General features: G+C 37.2%; 1 protein-coding gene across 1 annotated transcript in view; it reads left to right on the forward strand.

Moving 5' to 3' along the window:
• The first annotated feature begins 5935 nt into the window (after positions 1-5935).
• Positions 5936-15243, forward strand: part of LOC126727008 (uncharacterized) — a 58730-nt gene continuing 49422 nt past the window's right edge. Inside the window, exons 1-3 of the mRNA XM_050432456.1 lie at positions 5936-6155; positions 7809-8343; positions 8679-8828. Of these exons, the coding sequence (XP_050288413.1) occupies positions 7809-8343; positions 8679-8828 (685 nt within the window). The 5' untranslated portion in view covers positions 5936-6155. The remainder of the gene's footprint in view (positions 6156-7808; positions 8344-8678; positions 8829-15243) is intronic.

The raw sequence follows: 15243 nt of genomic DNA on the forward strand, positions 1-15243 counted from the left end.
ACCATACCAGAGAACAAAAGATAGAAGTTTTGGAAAAATAGAAAGAATTCATGAAAGAGATATCCAGCAATGTCCCTTTCTTTGAATACTTCGAGAACCATTTTGAATGGCATAAAAAGTTTTATGTCATCACCAAAACCAACTGGACCACAGAAGACACCAAAGGAGTTAAAAGAGTTGTTAGGTCTAGTCATCCTCCCTAGGAAGCCATACTCTTTAACCACCGTGGTAGTGAGATTATAGTTGCCTCTCCCTTCAAATACGAAACCCCTAAAGAAAAGGTTGTGAAGAAGGTAATAGAGCAAAACAACTGTACTAACCAGTGTTTAGGAGTTATAGGTAAACAGCTAGATAAAGTAGAAGAACGGATAGATAACAAGGTCATCCTTCAGCTAGGAAGCCCTAGCAAACCTATCCAAACCTTAGAAAAGCCTTTAGTCAAGCTCCCCACAACTAGACAAGCCAGTCTCAGACCTAAGGATAGATCAGCCTTAGAAATAATTGCCCAGAAGCTTGAGGAACTTGTGAAGAAGGAACCAGTCATCCCTTCACCAAACACCACCTCAACCAGTAGAGAACAACCCAGAGATAACCGACTTATCACTTTAAGAGCCCATACAGCCTCTAGCAGTTCTAGTAGAACCTCCTTAGAAACTGAAAAGGAGATAGAACACCTAGACGACCAATTTCAAGGATTACAGGTAAATAGGCTTTACCAACCCAAGGTAAACCCAACCAGCCCAACCAAGAATTGGTATTCCAGACCTACACCCCTTGACCTCCAGTATGAGGAAAGGAATACCTAGTTCATGGTATCCACTAGTAAACTCTATGAATGGAACATAGATGGTTTATCAGAACAAAAAATCCTAAACAAGATTCAGCATATGACCATGGTAGCCAATAACTACCTAAATGATGGAACACAAAACATAGAGGTCGTAGAGCTCATGACTTTAGGATTTACAGGAAAACTTCTGCAGTGGTGGAATAACTGCCTAACAAAAGAGTCTAAAGAAGACATAAAGCATGCAGTCCAAAAAAATGAGAATGAGAACCCCATCTTTGACGAACGCTTAGGACGAGGTGTTCCCGACGGAGTCAATACCCTGATTTATACAATCATGAAACACTTCGTAGGTAAACCTAGCAATATCACATCTAGGATTTATGACCAGTTGAGTAACCTTAGATGTAAAAATCTTGGTGAATACAGGTGGTATGAAGATGTGTTTACCACCAGAGTCATGGATAGAAGCGATTGTAACTCTCCATTTTGGAAGGAGAAGTTCATCAATAGCTTACCCACATTATTTGGACAGAAGGTCAAAGAAACCCTTGCTAGCCCTTTAGGTGTCATAAATTATGATAACCTAACCTATGGAGATATCTCTAGCATAATCCAAAGTGAAGGAATGAAGATGTGTAGAAATTTGAAAATCCAAAGCCAGGCTAGCAAGAGCAAAGCTAAGTACGAAGTAGGAAACTTCTATACCCAGTATGGCTTACCTTCAATCATCCCCAAGAGAAAATCCAAGTATAGAGGAAAAGAACCCTCTGAGAAGTTCCATAGAAAGAAAACAGCCTCCAAGCATTATAGAAAGCAGAAGTTTAAAACATATGATTTTTATAAGAAAGGAAAATCCAAGTCCACGGGAAAGTTCATATCTAATACATTAGGAAAATGTTTTAAGTGTGGAAAAAGAGGTCATTTCCAGAAAGAGTATCAAGCTAAGGCTAAATCTCTTATCAATACCTTTATTAGTGACCAAACCAGTAAAGAAGAAATCTTCAAACTCTTAGAACTTGACTGCTCAGATAGTGAGTCTCCCAATAGTTCTAGTGAAGAAGAGAAGCACTAGTTGTATAGGTCATCCTCTGAAACCTCTAGAGTCTCCTCTAGCTCCTCTTGTGGCCCGGATGAAACCCTAGCTTACAAAGATAGTTGTTATAGGAACAAGACTATCATTGTACTTTCTAAGCAAGAAGTGCTCCTCTTAGATCTCATAGAATAGATCGAAGACCTAGTTGTCAAAGCTCAAAGACTTAGTGAGTTACATAAAACCCTAGTTAAGGAAGCCAATACGTCTAAACCTAGGATTCAGGAACCCAAAGTTGATTTGGAAAAAATCTACAATAGGTTTACTAGATCCAAGAAGGAAGTTACCGTCCAAGATCTCCAAGAGATTAAGGATACCAAGTCTGAAGTAAGAACCCTTAGGCAAGAGTTAACCATCCTCAGGGTAGATCACAACCTCATGGACCAGAGAGTCAAACAACTAGAACATACTTCTCATCAAGGCAATGAGGAAGGAATCTCATTGAAGAACCCTTCTGATGAAGAAGTAGATGAAATAGTTAACCCTATAGCTGATATGATCCAGGAACCATCTAGTGAGATGTTCTTGCAAACCATCAGTAGGATTAACTTCCAGAAATGGCATTCCAAAGTTAGGATTGTCATCAGCAAAGATTTTGAATTTGAGGTAGTAGCCTTAATAGATTCAGGTACTGATCTTAACTGCATCCAAAAATGAATTATACCCTCTAAATACTTCAGGAAAACCAAAGAAAGGTTAACTTTTGCAAGTGAAGGAAAAATGCAGATTATATTCAAAATCCCAAAAGCACATGTTTGTCAAGACAATACGTGTTTCTAAACCACATTTGTCCTTGTAAAAAACGTGACAGATAGGGTCATCTTAGGAAACCCTTTCATGTGTTTATTGTACCCTTTCATTACAGATAGTGAAGGAATCACTACCCATCCTTTTGGCCAACCAGTTAAGTTTAAGTTTCTCAGGAGCCCAGAACCTAGAGAGATTAGCAGTCTCCAAAAAGTTTCTGTCTCCAAGATCCTTAACCTCATCATTGCCGAAATATCCTCACCAACTTTTCCAAACAATCCTAATCAAACCAAGAACCTTGATCAATTTGCATCTTCCATCACATGTACGATTGATGATTCTTTTGACGCCAATCAGTCTCAAAAATCATTATCATCTCATGCATTCAGCATAAAAGTATTTGCTCCATGGCATCTGATGATTTTAACAAAAATGCTTTTAAAAATAACCATTTTGTTAATACATGGCAGGAAGAAAAGCAAATAACTCATTATACTTGCCCCACTAGAAAGTGGAAAATGGCTTCTTCAAGCAAAAACAAAGGAAAAGAACCTATTCAGGGTTTTCCTCACAAAATGCATGAAGGGGCTTCTTCTGCATCAGAACCCAAAAAAGCAACATCCCTTCAAGAAATTGTCCTAGGTAAAATAATATTTTCCAGTGGTAATGTAGCCATCACCTTAGAAGAAGTTTTATCCAGAACCTTACATTTTACAAATGGAGTGTACACAGATGTATCGCCCTCCATTAAAGTCATCCTTGATAACCTTCAGAGAGCCTTTACCCAAAACAACCATTGTCTTTTCCAGAGAACCCTCAGAGCGCTAGAAATACACCTAGTTAAACTTAAGGCAGGAAACGAAATTAATGAAATTCTCATTAGTCAACTCCTTGGCAAGGAGGATATCTATTCAATGGGAAAAATGACAATCATGGGCACCGATTACGCTAGATTAAGTCTTAAGACTCAAAACCAGCTAAGAAGTGCTGTCGCCAACTTGCCTACCGACATACAAGTTCGTATCTTGGGAAGCAAGGCTAAGTCTGAATCATGTGACCAATGGTTCAAGCATTTCAAAATATTGGTCACCTCTCATTTCCCAGTTTATGGTGAAGACTTAGATGACATTGATATTGCCTTCATCCAGTCAACCTGGAACAAATACTTTGGAAGCAGTCATAGGGTCTATGAAAAGAAACATCCTTTTCCTGGTCTAATAGTCAACTATGAAGACAGGGTAGATGAAGAGGATAGGGATCCAAGCTGGCTTTCAAGAATGTTTGAATATGGCCTTTTCAGACTCATCAAGTTAACAAGCCATAATCTGATCAACCAATTCCCCCAAATAATCCAACAGGTTGTTACAAAGATCAAAAGTCTATTTGTCTCCATCAGATGCTGGAGCACTCTCCCACAATGGGACAGAAACAATTGGATGATTGTCCAACCTGCTCACCACCTTGTACTTGTCAATGGGTACACCCACAATGGCCCTTGGTATGACGGAGATTCCTACTTATCCTACGAAGACCCATATGCTCTTGCAGGATGTTGGAAGGACTACTTCAACAATGAACTCCTAGATGTCATTAGTGAATTATGGAAAAATTACCATTTCACAGGAAACATTGGCAGGATTTCAGTTTTTACCACCAAGCCATACTCAGAAGCCTTCCTTACTCAAAGGTTTGATTACATTGATCCCAGTCAACTAACAACACAAAATGCAGATCATGAACCTCTACTATATTATGGGTTTTGTAATCTGTATGACAAATATCATGAGCATGACTATGATTATAATCCTCCATGGGATCGCTATGATGGATACCCATTTGATGCTACTGACTAAGATAATCTGAATAGCCTCAAAACAGCTCCAAAACAACTTTTGCAATCCGGTTACTATTCACCAACAGTACCTGCATTAGTAAAGTTTCAGACAGAACACTATTCATCCACAGCACCAGTCACTGTGCTTGAACAGTACTCAGAAAAGCAGGGGGACAAATCACTATTCATGAATAGTGACCGTTACTGTTCATCAAACAGTGCCCCGATAGAATCATTCAATTTACTGTTTGCTTTTGGTGGAAAATAAATTTACCTTCAGTAAAAGCATTTCACTCTCCGTGATTCTAGTAATCTCCTGAAGAATACAAGGCTTCCTCCAGCTATATAAGGAACCCTTTGCTTCAGTCTTCAGCAGGTCTCATTTTAGGTCCAATGTAGAAACCTACTTCAGAACCTCCCTCTCTTTACAACCTTCAGAACTTGTAATAAGATGGCTCTAGTTTATTTTCTAGTTTACACTTGTAACACCATATCCATGGTTTTCACAACTATAATTTGTTTATATTTATGCTTCTGCACCCAGATGGCCTCAGTCGGCCTTCCCCTCAATTTGTAACTTACCCCCTTTTGGTATATATATTCACACACTACTTCAACTTTTTTTTTCTTTTTCTTTTTTATAAAAAAAAATTAGATTAGTTTTTATGAGAAATTTTAGATTAGTTTATATGAGTGTGTGTGTGTGTGTGTGTGTGTGTGTTTAGCCTTTTGTGACCCAGTGGCGATTCTAGGATTTTTTTTTTCTAGGGGGATCATTGGATCAATAAGAAATATAAACTATATAAAATCTAAAACAAAAGATAAATTGAATATATCAATATCATTTTTTTTAAAAAAAGAATTCAAATACATGAAGTTTTATAATTGCTTTTTATGGGGTTTCATTTTTTGAAATCGTTGCATGATAATTTTTTTTATCAATCCTATTAGCTACATCTTTTTCAATGTTCATAACCAAACAACCATTCAGCCACTGATCTCTCATTCGTTATTACAAATTTATCAATAGTACTAGAAAAAGAATAAAAGATAAACTATAAAGTTCATTTGACATATTTTTTTTCTAATACACATTAATTATTGTTACTAAAATTAAATCTTGAAAACCATCTAGTGTTTCTAAATAAATCGTATTAATTATTATTGCTTAGAATACTTTAATTTATTAATCTATATCTTTTACTCTTTGCAATTATTTTATTGAATTCACAAGACATTTTTGAGCAATTCTTTTATATATTTTTTACAACTCTTTAATTTAATTTATCTCCCAAGGCCCCATTGAGTAAGTGACTAAATTCCTTAATTTTTCATACTTTCATTTTCTTTTTAGTGTTAATGCTCCCACTGATTGATCCCCTCAAAGACTTTATATTAAAAGACCTAAACGATCAAACAGTAAACACATGCATAGAAATTGACGGTCAAAGACTCAAAAGTGAACTCCTGCCTTCAATGTAGCGCCGCCCCAGCTCCTCATGCCTTTATTTCTCTTTCTTTTCTTCTTTATAAACCAGTTCACCAATCCTCTCTTAATTTCCCAATTCTTTTTTCCTTCCTTCTCCGGTTTTCCAACAGTTTTTTCTTTCTTCACTGATTGAAGGCTTTGCGATGGAGACTGGCACACCATACAGGTCTAGATTTCGGTGAAACACAAGCTGGGTTCGTAACAGGTACACTGGTTCTAGGCCTTTTTATTTTTTTGGCTGTAATTTTGGGTTGAGAGAGAGTGAGTGTGTTCTATTTTAATTTTTTGTTGTTGATCTTATGATTTTTATCCCTTTGTGTTGTGATTTTGGGTTGAGAGGTCTGGGCTCGTTTGGTACATGTGTTTAAAAACTGAAAATTGTTGTTTAAAAATATTTGTGGAAATATGTGTGGGTGAAAAAGTGCATTGAAATACGTGAAATGTTGTTTAAAAACTAAAAATGATTGTTTAAAAACACAAACCAAACACCCCCAGAATGATCGAGAGAGAGCAGAGAGGAGAGAGAGAGGAAGAAACTGATCAGAAAAGAAAATAAAGGAATAGATTTTTTATTTTTTTTAAAAAAGCCATCTTGTGTGTCAGTCAGCGGGTTCCATTTGTTTAAGCCAAAATGAGAAGAGTAGAAGTCACGTTTTGCAAAATCAATGGTCAAAATATATATACAAATATAAGAGCTTTACCAACCGCATCTTTAAATTTTTGTACCATTTGAATGAACAGTATATTATTCTTTTTATTTATTTACTTTTTTTTAAATATACTTTTCTTTTTTTTTTTTTTTTTTCGGTAAACTTAAATATACTTTTCAATTGCTCTTTATCGCTTCTCTGTTCTATTTAAATATTTTTTCTTTAATATTTATTTATTTTCTTTTCAATTTTCTTTCATTTATTTCTAAAAACTACATTCATAATATTTTTATAATATTTTTACAAAAAAATTATTTGTAATAAGTTAATACTGATTTTAATTTGAATATACTATTAAAATTATTTTTTTCTCATCAATATTAGATAATCATAACCTACCACTTAAAATTTATTATTAAAATATTAAGAAGATATTGCGGTAATATTTCTCAATTTTAATTACTTATTCTTTATTTTATTTCCCTTTTATCTCCATCATTTTTTTTTTCTCTCTTTTTTTCTCATGTACACACACATACTTATCTCTATCTTCAAATTCATTTTTTGTTTCTACCTTAGTACCTCCCGACATACCTCTAGCTTTCTTTCTCCCTTTCTTTCTATCTCTCTCACACACACACAGATCTCTGGCAAGAGAGAGTATAAATTGGCATTCACACATGCTGCTTGTTTGCTCCACCACCACTCGTTCGCCTCACCACCTCGGCTTAGATGAACCAGATTTGCTTTGTTGTTATTGTTGTTGTTGTTGTTGTTTTTGTTTTGTATTTTTTTTTTTTTTGGTTATGATTTGATTAGTTTTAAGATCGTGGTTTGAGTTTGTATTTTGAATGTGATTAAGTTTATAGAGATGTTTGAGAGAGAAAATTCTGAAATGGTTGAGATGTTTATAGTAAGCCGTTGTGAACTTAGTAAAATTGATTATTTTATTTGGTAGTTTGAATTTTTTATTACAATTAATTGTTTTGCTCATGAAAAGTAGGTTATCAAATCAATAGAGCGACCGTTCATTAGCAACTAATTTTTTGCTAATGAACAGTAAATTAGAGAGATTGCTGCACGTTTTTGTGGGTTGCTCTCCAAATTTTGGGTTTAGAGAGCTTGCTAGAGATACTCTAACAAACCCACTCTTCTTGAAACCTTCGAACACCTCCCATCCTTCCTTTCATGTCCCTCTGGTTTTACAGATGCTTCAATTGATGGCTTCCATGCTAGAAAATGAGGATAAATTAAAGGGAGAGCTGTACAATGCTATACTGAAGGAAGACGTGGAGAAAGTGATAGAACTTTGTGAACGTTTTGCTGACCATGCAATGCACAGACTGACCATACACGAAGACACGGTGCTCCACGTGGCCACGTACTCGAAACAAACTGGCTTGGTTCTTAGACTTCTCGAAACATTGCCTCACCACCATATCCACAAGATTACCACCAGCAAAAATGTTTCTGGAAACACTGTCCTCCACGAGGTTGCTACTCTTGACGACTGCTCGGTGGAGGTAGCAACGAAGATATTAGAGAAAGCCCCAGAGTTGTTAAGCATGCGCAACGAGCTTGGAGAAAGCGTACTCTTTCAGTCAGCCCGCTATGGTAAGATAAAGATTTTCAACTTTCTGGCGGATAAAATTTCAAAATATGATGAAGATACGCTGAAATCACTTATCCAGAGGAATGACAAGACCACTATTCTTCACATTGCCATCCTTGCTCGCCAATTCGGTAAGTTCCCACGCTCATGTATTGTTTGTTTGAAATGGGCTGAAATTTTCAGTTTATTTGTAATTTTAATTTATTTTTACTACTATTTATAAATCTCACTGTATTTTTTTATTCCATTCATAAATCTTATTGTACTATTTAACTTATTTTTCAACTCTTTTTTTACACTTTCAGCAAAAATATTCAATTTCAACTAAATAAATTGTTCCAAACAAACAAGTAAATAGTAGAAGAATATTGTATCTCTGTGAATTTTTTTTCCCTTTCTTTCTATTAACATAGTTTGTGCGTGGGGGTACATCCGTGGGTTTTCCATGCACAAAATACATAATCAGGTTTGGCTCTGAATATAGCAAGAAGGTTCCGACATATAATTGGTGAAGAAGACCAAGATGAGATGACCGCTCTTCAGCTTCTGTCTTGCATCCCCTCTGCTTTTGAACCCGTGCGCAAAAGTGGATCCTATGTGAGAAATTTCAGCAATGGTAAAGATCATTTTTGCACATACTTGCAATTGACTTTTCATATCCTATACATACGCTTAGGGCATATATATATCATCCATTTTAGTAAATTTTTCATTGAAAATTGAAAAAGTTACCAATTTTTTATTTTTTTATTTTTTTTTACAATTTCCCATAAAAACTTTTATAAAATAATTTACTAAAATATGTCCTAAGCGTATATGTTAGAGAAAGCCATTTCTCAATTGTGTTTATTTATTGTCAAACTTTAGGAATGTGCGGTGGAGTCTGAAATTGTTTTCAAAGGGATTAAGCTAAATTTATCAATAATTTTTAAATCCAAAAAATAATACATATAGGAAAATGCTAGAGGTATAAACAATTTTACAAAAAGTTGATGTGGCCGGTGAGTGGTTATTGGTAAGTAAAAAAATAATGTTAGTGATGAGATCAAATGAAAATACCAATAATAACTGGCTATAATAACTGTTGGGATGTTAGGCCCAGTAGACTATATTAGGCCGGGGGCTTAGTTCGAGGACACCTCATAGTTTGAGGATGGATAAACGTGTTATAGAGGTCAGCACTAATAAATAAAGGAAGGGATCTAGGCGTGATGTTCTAGAGAGGTGATCCGAGGAGGAATGCTTCCTTGGCTGAGCAAAGCCAAGGTCAGAAGGTACGATTTGACATCAAAAGCAATGTTTCAGACAATTCCACTGATGATGATAAGTATCAAGAAGGAACATGACAGAGAGAGGTTATGAAATATTTAAAGGGAAAGCTACTACCACCGCATTAAATGCTCTGTAACTAACTCTCTAGCCACATTAATGAAGAAGTGATACCTGAATAGTAACTTTCAACCTTACAGCTACTCCCCAAAGACTTCAAGAAGGTGCTGATGGGACAAGGATCAACACCAGCAATCTAATCTACACGTGGAAGGTAGAGATGAAGGAGGAGGATAGTATAAAATAGAAAGAAGACACTAAAGGAAGGTGATTGGAGAATTAAGAGAGAATTATTGTAGCAATAAGAACTCTACTTGTAACCAATTTCAAGAAATATATACAAGAGCTGAGCTCTTCGGACTGTGCCAATGACAATTTTCATGAGATACAACCAGTCTATATTTACTTTATTGTCACTTGGATCCACGATAATTACTACTCAACTCATTAGAGCCTAGTTTTTTAACCCACTCTCTACAAATTCATTGTATTGGACTCTTTGGATCTAGATCCTTTTAACTTTTGGACTTAGGAACCAAATTCGGTTCTTACAATTAGCACCGTCTGTGGGAAAATTCTTGTGTTTTAGTGAGTTTAACATCCAACTATGGTAGGTTCAGGTCTGAATTTGGAGGAATCTATAGGGTCCCAACGTCAAGTTTATTTTGTGAATCTTGAGCGAAGAAAGGATCAAGAGGTTAGTGTGCATAGCACCCATACTAGCACGAGCCAGTCTCGAAATGGGAGCCACCTTTCTTATGAGGAGAATATCGGAGCCATGCAACTGGAGATTGATCATTTGAAGAGGAAGTTGCGCCATAAACGGCAAAGGCAAACTCCCTCCAATTCTGACTTCTCTTTTGACGATAAGGAGGATGGTAGCTATAAACCCAGGTTAAGGACTCCTCCTAGTGAGTCTTTCTCGTATGACGACAACTACCACCATGAGCGTAGAAACAGGAGGTCATCTTCCAAAGGTTTGGGAAATGATGCGATGAGCAAAGCGCTCAATCAAATTTCCAGATCACCTTTCATGCGCCAAATTGAGGGAGGGAGACTTCCTTGGTAGTTCACTCAACTCATGTTTACCATGTACAATGGTCGAACAGACCCTATGGACGTAAGCCACTTTAACCAGAAAATGACTATGCACTCCAAGAATAAGGCCTTGATGTGTAAGGTGTTCCCCTATAGTTTAGGGCTCGTGGCCATGAGGTGATTTGATGGCTTAGGACCAAGTTCCATTAATTCCTTTAAGCATTTCATTCGAGCATTTGGATCTCGCTTTATTACGTGCAGTAGGATTCTTCGGCCCTTAGATTCCTTGTTGTCTATATCCATGAGAGAAGGGGAGACCCTAAAAATGTACTCGGATAGATACTAGGAGATGTTCAATGAGATAGATGATGATTTTAATGATGTGGCCATAAGAACTTTCAAGGTCGGCCTACTTACGGAGCATGGTTTGAGGAAGTCTTTGACTAGGAAACCTGCTAGCAGTGTATGTCAACTCATGGACCGAATTGATAAGTATAAATGGGTCGAGGAAGACCAACAACAAGGCAAGGGGAAGGCTAAGGTTATCTCTCAAGAGATGAGGAATTTCAAGTTGAGACAATCGGGGTCTACAATACTCAAATAGTTAACATAGTATTCCAAGAAGCAATACACCAAGTCTTGGAAAAAATTAAGAACGAGCCATTCTTTAAATGGCCAAATAAGATGAGAGGTGACTCTATGAAGCGCAATCAAAGCATTCATTGCCAATACCACCAAGGCCGAGGGCACATCACAGAAGACTGTAGAACTTTGAGGAGTCATTTAGAGCAACTGGTTAGGGAAGGAAGGCTGAAACAATTTCAGGAGAATGCTTTTTCCAGAGCCCTTTTGGGCACCATCAATGTCATCTTTGCGGCTCCAAGAAGAACTGGTTCTCACCCTTCCAGGGTGATGTTTGTAGCCCGGCCACCAGCTGAGGACTATAGACTTGAGCCAAAGAGGGCTAGAGTGGAGAACCGACCATCGATGAGTTTCTCTGAGGAGGACAAGGTGGGAACCGTATAGCCACATGATGATGCCTTAGTGGTTACCCTCAAGATAGGGGGATATGATGTTGGGAGGGTGATGGTGGATCAAGGCAGTGGGGCAGAGATTATGTACCCTGATTTGTACAATGAACTAGGCTTGAAACCTGAGGACTTGACAGCTTATGATTTGACAGGGATAACTGCTGCTCTAAATCGATTAATTTTTTGGTCAAAAGATAGGTGTAGATCTTTCTTCAAGTTGTTGAACAAGTGAAAGGAATTTTAATGGACCGAGGAGTTTGTCCTGGCCTTCCAACAGTTGAAGGAATACCTATCTCGGCTATCCATTATATCCAGGCTTGAGGTAAATGAGGTTTTGTTTGTTTACATCGTGGTGGCTTTCCATGTGGTGAGCTTGGTACTGGTGTAGGTTAATGGTAGTGTGCAGAGGCCATTTTACTATGTGAGCAAATCACTGTATGAGGCCAAGGTGCGTTACCTGCCACTGGAAAATGCCATTTTGGCAGTAGTGCATACTACACGTAAGCTCTCCAACTATTTCCAATCCCATACAATCAATTTCTTAACTCAACTTCTGCTTAAATCACTTCTTTGGACTGCTGATTACATTGGAAGGATTGCTAAGTGGGGTATAATCTTAAGGGCTTTCGATATCAAGTACATGCCTCGCACCTCTATCAAGGGTCAAGTTCTCATAGATTTAGTAGCTGAGTTCGCTGAATCTCCATTGGAAGAAAAAGTTGAAAAGTAGAACATGGATAGAAAATCGGTTGGTGTGGTCTCCTTACAGGAACCTTCATCCTAGAGGGTATACGTTGATGGTGCGGCGAATCAAAGAGGATCTGGAATGGAGCTAGTTCTAATATCTGCTGAAAAGATCAATATTGAGAAATCCTTGAGATTGGGTTTCTCGGTCACAAACAATGAAACTGAATATGAAGCTCTATTAGTAGGGATAACCACGGTTTAGAAAATGGGAGGAAAAGTAGTGGAGGTCTTCTTGAATTCAAAGTTGGTGGTGGACTAAGTAAAAGGAGAGTTAGAGGCCAGGGATGCGAGAATGCAAGAATATTTAAGTTAGGTTAAGCATTTACAGTCACGGTTTGAGTCTTTCAACTTACAGCATATCCCTAGAAGTGAAAACACTCATGCTAATTCTCTGGACACTCTTTCAACCTCCTCGGCGCAGAGCTTGCCTCGAGTTATCCTTATTGAAGACTTGTGTAAGCCTACTGAGATGAAGAGTGAGGTGGTCCATATCCATCAAATTAAGGTGGGACCTAGCTAGATGGACTCCATAGTACTGTTCCTTTAGGAGGATATCTTGCCTAAGGAGAAGTCAGAGGTTGACAAGGTGCGAAGAAAGGTTCCTCGGTTTTGGCTATCCGCTTTTTCTTTGGGCTATATTTGTTATGCATACACCCTGAGGCATCAGAACTACTCTTGGAGAAGTTACATAAAGGGATTTACGGAAGCCACACAAGAGGCAGATTTTTGTCTCATAGAGCTCTCACTTAGGGATATTGGTGGCCGAGCATGTAGAAGGAAGCGCAAGAGTATGTGAAGAAGTACAACCAATGTCAAAGATTTGCACTAAACATTCACCAACCAAGGGGGGTTCTTAATCCTCTGTCCAACCCTTGGCCATTTGCTCAATGGGGGTTAAATATTATAGGATCTTTTCCTAAGGCAGCATGAAATAAGAGATGGTTGCTAGTTGGCATGGATTACTTCACCAAATGGGTCGAAACCGAACCATTGGCAAATATCAGGGATGTGGATGTCAAGAGATTTGTTTGGAAGAATATTGTCACTTGGTTTGGAATCCTTCATACCCTCGTCTCTGATAATGGTCTTCAGGAGGTACTGTTGTGACATGAAATTACAAATAGGTATTCCACCTCGACTTATCCACAGGGGAATAGACAGGCCAAGATTGTCAATAAGGTCATAGTGAATAGACTCAAGAAGAGGTTGGATAATGCGAAGGGAAAATAGGTGGAAGATCTGTCACACGTCCTTTGGACATATCAGACCACACCTCGTAGATCAATAAAGGAAACATCCTTTTCAATGACTTATGGAGCTGAGGCTGTTATTCTTCTGGAGACTGGATTCCTAACACTGAAAACGAGTTCTTTCACTTCGAGCAACAATGATGGGCTGTTAGGGAAGAGCTTAGACTTCATTAAAGAGCGAAGAGAAAGTGTCATGGTCCAACTAGCGTATTATCAACACAAGCTCAAGTAAGGGTATGCTGCCAATGTAAAGTTAAGGCCATTAGCACCTGGAGACCTGGTACTAAGAAAGGTTTTGGGTATTGTAAAAAACCCAGCATGGGGAAAGTTAGGGCTCAATTGAAAAGAGCCATATCGCATCACATCAGTGGTTGAAATATGTGCATATTATCTTGAAGATCTAGATGAAAATGTTATACCACGTCCTTGGAATGTAAACAACCTGAGAATGTATTATTATTAATGAAAGTTCTCTTTACCATATTTTGGTTTATTACATTATGCGTTATGCGTCCTATTATTTACGTGAATATCAAACAGAACCTTGGTCATATCTGGCTTTTCGGGTCATATCTGGCTCTTCGGGCCATATACCTTGTGTAAACAGAACCTTAGTTATGTTTGGTTCCTCAAACCCTGTACTTTAGGTAAATTAATATTTCATGACATTTTCCTAAGTGTTAAACAGAACCTTAGTTATGTCTAGTTCCTCAGACCATATACTTTAGGTAAATTAATACTTCATGGCATTTTCCTAAGTGTTGAACTGAACCTTAGTTATACCTGGTTCCTCGGACCACATACTTTGGATAAATTAATGCCTTATATCATTTTGCTAAGTATCAAACAGAACCTTGGTCATGTCTGGTTCCTCGGACCACATACCTTATGTAAATTGATATTTTTAGTTATTTTTCTGAGTGTTAAACAGAATCTTAGTTATGCTTGCTTCCTCGAACCATATATTTTGGGTAAATTAATGCCTTATATCATTTTGCTAAGTATCAAAGAGAACCTTGGTCATGCCTGGTTCCTCGAACCATATACCTTGGGTAAATTAATATTTTCAGTTATTTCTTTAAGTGTTAAACAGAACCTTAGCCATGTATGACTCCTTGAACCACATGCTCTGGGTAAATTAATACATTCTATTGTTCATTTAAAGTATCAAATGGAACCAACCATGCATAATAGCAAAGATCTTCATGGTAGTAGCTTGGGTAAAGTGATATTCATGAGCATCACTTAAAGCATTTGTAAGTATATCAAATATATTTATTACCTGTTTAAAAATTGGTTGTACCTCTAGTTCTTTAGACTTACAAATTTTTGGATGGTTAAGTGGAATTAGACATGGGTGGATACTTTTACCATTATGTATGTTTTTGGAGTAAAGGATACGCTTTGTTTGGATTTGAAACACATCATCATTTACACAGATAACTAAGTGAATTGTGTCTCATTTTCAAATTGGTTAAAGTGCTAAGTAAGATAAGAATCATATCAAGACTTATATGAATATCACAAGAATAAAGGAAATGTTCATAATTTTCATTAAGTTAAGCCTTAGAAAAAGGCAGATTAGTTACAAAAGGGTAGCTTCATTACAAACTTTGAAAATAAAGACAATAGTTTA

This window comes from Quercus robur, chromosome 5, assembly GCF_932294415.1.
Source record: "Quercus robur chromosome 5, dhQueRobu3.1, whole genome shotgun sequence".
NCBI classification, from domain to species: domain Eukaryota; kingdom Viridiplantae; phylum Streptophyta; class Magnoliopsida; order Fagales; family Fagaceae; genus Quercus; species Quercus robur.